Source organism: Phoca vitulina, unplaced genomic scaffold (genome assembly GCF_004348235.1).
Source record: "Phoca vitulina isolate PV1807 unplaced genomic scaffold, GSC_HSeal_1.0 scaffold6, whole genome shotgun sequence".
NCBI lineage: Eukaryota > Metazoa > Chordata > Mammalia > Carnivora > Phocidae > Phoca > Phoca vitulina.
Genome location: NW_022589709.1, coordinates 62,396,034 through 62,403,642, shown reverse-complemented (window position 1 = coordinate 62,403,642; position 7,609 = coordinate 62,396,034). Strand labels below are relative to the sequence as shown.

At 42.5% G+C, this 7,609-nt stretch overlaps 1 protein-coding gene across 1 annotated transcript in view; it reads left to right on the top strand.

Annotated features, from left to right (window-relative positions):
* Positions 1-7,609, top strand: part of ZSWIM6 (zinc finger SWIM-type containing 6) — a 187,396-nt gene that overhangs the window by 884 nt on the left and 178,903 nt on the right. Inside the window, exon 2 of the mRNA XM_032404363.1 lies at positions 1-186. This exon is cut by the window's left edge and continues 5 nt beyond it. Within this exon, the coding sequence (XP_032260254.1) occupies positions 1-186 (186 nt within the window). The remainder of the gene's footprint in view (positions 187-7,609) is intronic.

Below are 7,609 nucleotides of genomic sequence, written 5' to 3'. Positions count from 1 at the left end.
CGTCCTCGCCGGCCGCCACCTCGGCCGCCGCCGCCGCTGCCGCCGCCGCCGCCGCCGCCGCCGGGGCCGGGGCCCCGTCGGTGGGAGCCGCCGGGGCGGCAGACGGCGGCGACGAGACACGGCTGCCCTTCCGCCGGGGCATCGCGCTGCTGGAGAGCGGCTGCGTCGACAACGTCCTGCAAGTCGGTGAGTCACGGGGCAGCCGCGGAGCCGTCTGTCCGTCGGTCCGTCAATCCCTCGGGGGGGCGCCCCTCAGCCCGGCGCGCGTCCGCACCCCGCCCGGTGCCCTCACCGGCCCGGACCGTCCTCCCGAGCGGAGCGCCCATTTCCTCCTCGCCCCTCCCCGCCTCCGTCTCCCCGGACGGGCCAGCGCGAGTGGGAAATGAATCAGCAGGACTCGCCCCGCGGCGGGGTTGGCGGGGTGGGTTGTCGGGTGCTCCCCGGCCCGCTCCGTACCCCGCCCTCCTCCCGGGGAGCACGTCCCGGAGGGCTGCTCGCCCTTTTCGGGGGGTGGTTGTGGACAAAGGCGCAGGCGGACGGCCGGGCTCCGGCGGAGGGTGTGTGTGGCGGGGCCGTGCGGGGCGGGGGAGGGGGCGCGGGCCGCACAGACAATGCCGGCCGGGGCCGAGTCGGCAGCCGGGCCGCACTCTGCGCTCTCCCTGCCCTCTCCCCTTGTCTGCCGCTCGCTCCTCTTTCTTTCTCCTCTCTCCCCCTCCCCGCCCCCTCTATTGGAGGGGTGGGGACTACATTTTAATGCCACTCGGCTGCCGCTCCTCTCGGGGCTCCGACGGGCTGGCGGCCGCGGCGCTCTCCGGGGTCATTGCGGCGTCTGGTCTGGCCCGGGCGAGCTCCGCCGGCGGCCCCGGGATTTAAATGTCTGTTTTTTTCCCCGCGCCTCCCCTGCCTAGAAGCAGCGCGGGAGGGAGGGGGCAGCGGGCCGGACCCCCTCTCCTCAGAGACCTCTCTCCCCCCCGAGGGCGTCCCCCAGTCGATGGGCGCGAGCCCGGGAAGGAGCGGCTGGCGCTTCCCTTTCCTGCCGGGGCCGGCGGTGCCCGGGGCCCCTGCCGCCGGAGTTTGGTTAGCGCTGGGTGGCCGGTGGCCGTGCGCGGGGCGAGCCGCGGGGAGCAGTTACGGGCTTTGCGCTCGCAGCCGGCGGCGGCAGGAGCGCGAGGCGGAGGGGCTCCGCGGCCGCGCAGTGTCCCTCCAGGCGCGGCCGCCTGGCAGCTGGGCGCGACCCCGCACTTTGTTCTCATTTTCAGGTTTATTTGTACCCCTTTCAGTTTTCTGTCATCCTCCGAAAAGGGGGACCCAAACAAAAGAGTCTCTTTATTTCTTTTCAAAGCTTGTAAAGTAGAAGATATTTGACAAAGGCGAGAGAAGGACTTGTGATTTAAAGCTGCACAGCTCTCTTTTCTCTGACAGACCATGAGAGTTTTCTCAAATACCGAGTTTAAAAGCTTTCTCTGTCGTCGCTCCCTGCCCCCAGTGTTTTTTTCTGGCCAGATATCTTTTTCAGCCGTAGGATGGGGATGTTTGGGCTGGACTGAGAAGAACAATGCTATTATGAAACTCCCTTCTCGTATTTTTCTCCTGATCGCAAACGGCATATTTTCTGTCCCCCCTTCCCGTGTTGCTGTCTACTTTAAACAGTGTTGTTGTGGTGAGCATGGTACCTAATGAATGGGGAGACGGTTGGAAGCATCACTGTCTCTGATTTTTCATCTTTTCTTTCCGTAGTCCGTTCTTTTTATTCCTCTCTTTGGGAGTCGAGTGGGGGTCTGGATAGGGGCCCCAAAAGAGAATGAAGGTTTCTTTAATCCTCTCTGGTTAATTTGAATTCTAATGCAATCTGCAAACGTGATTTTCCGCATGGTCATTTATTTCCAAAGGCGGCCCCCAGTGTTGTCTTTTCTAGGTTCTGTACCTTTTCCTTATTTCTGGAGGGGGTTTAACTTTTGAGGCTCTTCATCCTTCTTAAAAAAAAAAATTCTAGTTAACATTGTTTAAAGTTATACCTCTTTCCTCAATCCCCATGCCCCCCTTGTTTCCTGCTGGGTTGAAACGGATTGAAGCACATCCATGGTTTCTCAGTATAACCAAACTAGAGTTTGGGAATTTTTATGGCTTGGCTGCCAATGTTCAGTTTTTTTTTCCCCCCTCTATGCTTGACTCTGCTTGCAAGCAATGAGGAATGACAGGAGAGCACATAGGGAGGGTTTCTTGGCTGATTACATTTAAGCCAGGAATTCACTGTGAAAATAAAGCCAAGGGACGATAAATAAAAGATGCAATCTTCTCTGGGAGACAGACACACAGCGTGGGCTTTGCCTGCTTTCATCAGTGAAGAGGCCTGAGTGAGTTGTAAAAGAAAATAGTAACTTTTTGAATAGTCCCCAAAGGGGAAGGAGGCCACTGAATGGAGTTGGCAGTGGTTGATGTGAAGCAGTGTGATGGTTCTTGCATAGTTTGAAGAGTTGACCACCCTTTCGGAAACACATACGTGCTAAACAAGTGCTGTACAGATTGTGGAAAATATTCTTTTTTCCGCTGAGTTTTGCCAGTTTCCTTAACTTCCAAGTTGTATTACTTGTTGTGCCAGTCAGCTTACGAGATGGAAGGCTGTTAAATGCTGGCAGCTGGCACTGTGAGATAGAAAACTTAGGACCAGGATTTTTGTTCTCGATGGAGGATGGAGAGAATGGCTAGATTAACCATCTAATTTAGCTTTAATTGGTGGGTTGAATTGGTATACTAACATAAGAGGCTTATTTTATAATTTTGCGAGCTGAGGTAGAAGTCGTTTTAGCTTCAGAACCTGAAATGGAAAAGAACACGATACCATGATAGGACCATAAGCAATTTTCTGGTATTGCAAAATTATAAGTTTGTTTGTACAGGAAGTATTCACTGACTTTTGTAGAGGTGACTAAATTATAGATGCAATGGATAAAATCTAGTTTTTGGACTTCATTTTATATTGACACTGTTGAAGATTATTTAAGGATTGAGGGTCGGAGAATTGGGACTTCCCAGAAATTAAACATACTTGCTATTTTTCAACTCCTATTTTAAAAAGAAATTTAAAGGAAGAAAATTAAGCCTTTGGTGTAGTAGTTGTAAATGGTATTTAATTGGTGCAGAGCTATCCATCAGTTGATTATAGGAAGTTTTAGAGAAAGTGTGGCTGGCTTATTTTCATTAAATAATGATACATTAGAAGGGAGCCATTGCTGAGGGTGCTTGTATGTTAATATTGTTGACATCATTGAAATAATGATTTTAGAAGTCACGTAAAAAAATTTCCCTGAAATTTTGCCTGGCAAAGAGCTTTCCTAATATGATCTGGAACTCAAATTAAAAAGACAACTCGAATTAAAAGACAGTTGTTTTTTTTTTTTTTATAAAAGGCAAATTTAATTAGATAAAAAAACTAAGAATTTCTGTAGGGCTGAAAACATGATAAGCAGCTAAATGGGGTAAATATGTGCAGCATGTTGGAGGCTAACAGAGAACTCTGAAAAATTAGTTTAAAAAATAGAGAAAGATGAGTAAGTTAAAAAATGGGCAACGCCTTTCATAAAGAAATGCAAATGATTAATAAATTTGTCTTCACTCTTACATAAGGAGAAACAAGCAAAGGTGACATGGCATGTTTATCTGCCACATTGGTGAAGACAAAAAAGATGGATAGATAGTACTCAGAATTGGGTGAGGAGGTGGGAGAAGATGCTGCCTCTCCAGCTGCTTGGTTCAGTCTTTTTTGTGTCATTTCTAGAAATTTCTCTTGCAGATATATTGATATTAGTGCACAGAGATGTTCTATACGGTGAGCAGTGCTCATTGCAGTGTGATTTGTAATACTGAAAAGCGGGAGTCAATGGAAATTTCCATCAGAAGGGCAGTGGTTAAGAAGTACTCAATGGAATTCTATGCCACCATGAAAAATAGTGAAGGAGAGAAATATATATAATGACAAAAAAAGGTGACTAGAATATTCATTTAAAAACAAGTCATCTATTCATACAGTAGGCTGTAATTTCTATTTAAAACAAAAAAGATAGACTTTACTTACAGATGTATAAAAATGTCTGGAAGGCTACACAAACAACCATTGAATAGTGGCTATCTTTGGAGAAGGGCAGTCAAGTGGATAGGCACAGTTTTGGGGGTAATTTTACTTTTCATTCTACGATTGTGTTACGGTCAGATTTTTCTTCAAAGTAGAAAAAGAAGCATATATTTTTGTAATAAAAAATTTTAGAAAAATTATTCTTGTGTTTTTTAATTAGTTTATATTTTTTTGTTTTGGGGGTACATGTGTTCCCTTTCTGAAGATTGGTGTACATTCAGTTTTGTTTTGAAACGGGCAAGTTTCCTTATTTGTGACCAATCATTTTAAAAGTAAGAAGTGTTTAAACAAAACTGGGGTCTTGTCTTTAGTATGGGCAGGAAGGAGATAAGTTTTAAAAGGAGTTGCTTTTTTTTTGTTTTTGTTTTGCTGGTAACTTTTGGGAGAAAAGAATATTGTCTGGAATTCTGTTAACAATTTGGTAAACACATTATTATGGTCTTTTCAGATTCATAACTTAAAATCTCTTGTTTTAGGGGGTGGCAAGGTAGTAACGGGGAATCTTTTTTAGAATTAGGACGGATAAAATTTTTATACACTTAAGGGGCGCCTGGCTGGCTCAGATGGTTAAGCGTCTGCCTTTGGCTCAGGTCATGATAGAGTCCAGGATCGAGCCCCACATCGGGTTCCTGGCTCAGCGGGGAGCCTGCTTCTGCCTCTCCCTCTGCTCATGCTCTCTCTCTCTCTCTGTATCTCAAATAAATAAATAAATAATCTTAAAAAAAATTTTTTTAATCACTTAATTTATTTAAGGCTAATTTGTTGGTATTTCTTTGAGTGTTTTGATTTTCTTTATAGACCAGAGATTGTTATGTAAAGATGTGATTCTAGATGCACTTTCAGAATTGGGTGTTTTGGTTATTGGTGGTAGTAATTTCAGTGAAAGCATTTTCTAGAGTAAAGTGGTAATATAGAATGGTTTAAAATCAGATCCTATACGTTTTCTGCCGTTTGATTAAGGAAGAAGTACACAAAAGAAAAAATTTTGAAACTATAGTTGCATATGTATTTTTTATTCTGTGCCAGTTGAAGTGTTTGAAGTTGTTGATTTTTCAAAGTATCTGCGCACCTCAAATGTGCTCAGCATTGTTCTGAGGAAAGTTAAAATTTCAATTTTAGGTGAGAACATCTTGGAATTTGTTGTAAGTATTGGTTCAGTGAGGAAAGCTAAAGTGTTCAGGAAACAAAACATTTTGTAGCCTGAAGATTTCGGTAATACTGGAAGATGAATTGCAGATTTGAATTAAGGAAACATCTTTACTCTTGCTTCAGTCTTTAATATCTTGCCCTAGAGTTGTATTCTTAGTATATCTTCGGGTTGAAGAGGAAAAGGCCATCCCCATTATTTTATTTAAACTGTACGTTGAATTTCATCCTTTTTGCAAAGACTTTGATGGCTTTTCTTTTAGAAGGATCAGGATGCCTGTAGAACATGTCCTTTAATAGAAGAATTATTGCAATTAATTGAACAGCTCAAGTCATTATTGTCTTAAGTATGTCTTGGCTGATTTTTAAGATGTTTATCCTGGGCCTCTTTTCTTTTCACAATGGGTAATCATTTGCCATCACTTCTAACTCTGAATGTTTCATTTGGAAAGACAGAGACCAGCATATCTTTTCTGGTCACACTCATATTAAAGGTTTAGTTAATGATGTTTGATTTTAGCTGGTAACATGTTCAGTGAACAAGATGGCAGTGGAGGAATACTGATGTCTTTTAAGAAAGCTGCCCCTTTTAAAAACTACATGATTGGATCTGTAGTAAATCCACATGCTTACATGCTCTATATTTTTGTGTTAGAAAACCAGTTTTCTTCAATAATTCAAAGTGAATTTGGTACCTTTAAGAAGCTTAGTTATATATACATATGATAAAACAAACTCTTGTGGTGTTAGAAATTTTTATAGGGGCAGTCATTAAACTTGAACTGCTGTTGACCTCCAACTTTTACATTTAAGAGGACAAATATCCTAAAAAGAAAGAAGATTATAGGTAAGTATAAACATCTTAGAAACAACGCAGATTATAGGCAACTATTTTTAAAGTGATGATAAACTACATGGAACCCACAAAATCATTTTTAGTTATCTTTCAAATTACTGGGATATAATTTCAAGAACAGTTTTTTCTCACAATAAAAAAAGCCTAATTTAATTTTCTTGGTTTATCAATTTTTTGACATATGTAAATGTTTGGGGATTACTGTAAATTAGAAAACATAAACTGTTTCCTTCTTGAAATGGATGGAAAGACTCTCCATCTCCTTTTGAGAAATCAGTATCACATGGTAATTTGGCGAAAAATATTACATAGTCTTGCCCCATGGAAATAGACTCTAGTTCCTCAGTCCTAGTCAGAGTCTCAAAAATAAAGTACGTTGGTTAGATTTGTTCTAAAAACCTGAGTATTTTTCAGTGCCCTGTGTTTTGCTAAGAATATGCTTTGTACATGGTTTTCAGTTCTTTAGAAATAGGATGCTTCCTTTATTTTTCTGATTTAGAAAAGGTAGCTAAAGCAAGCTTTAGAGAGAATGCAGTGCAAAATCTGGTTTTCATTTGAAATTTAAAGGTTGACTTTCAGCAAATAGTAAGTGAAACCTCTGTTGCTAAGGATATGCTAAGTGTTTTGTATTTGTGGGATTCCTAAGTGATAATTAGTTTGGTGTCAGTTAATATGTATTGTATATACTTACATGTATTTATTTATATATTTGTAACTAATTTGAAGTTCACAAGTGAGCACAAAAGGAGATAAACTCAGATGTCATTTGAGTATCATGACCCAAAGCGTATCCCAGTGACCCTTGTGTACAGATGCTTTGTGCTGTTTCTTCTTAAAATATGCTAACAGATGAGAAGCTGTTTTTACAAAATGCTTTTGCATGATAGTCATTACCTACTTGTAGAGCTGAGGCCCAGACATGTTGAGTAATTTGTCCAGAGAGGGATAGTAAATTGCAAAGTTAAACCTTAAATTTTGGTTTTTCCACTATTCAGGCTGCCTCTTACTCTGCTGAGATTGTTTGGTAAGTTTTACAAAACTCCAGAACTCAGGACAAGCGTATTCTTTTTTTTAAAGATTTTTTATTTGTAAGTAATCTCCACACCCAATGTGGGACTTGAACCCACACCCCGACATCAAGAGTTGCACGCTCCACTGACTGAAGCAGCAAGATGCCCCAGCACAAACATTATTATTATTGTTATTTCTTAAAAGATTTTATTTTTAAGTAATCTCTGTACCCAATGTAGGGCTTGAACTCACAACCCCGAGATCAATAGCTGTACATGGTCCACTGACTGAGCTAGCCAGGCGCCCCAGCCCCAGGACAGGCATATTCTTGAATGTAGAATGACTGGACTGTTGGAGAGATTATCTGGCTAACATTTTATTGAATGTTATAAAAGTATTTCTAGATAGCATTTTAGTATCTGGCCAGAATCTAACAGCTTCAGTTAAGCAATGATCTAGCATGCTAA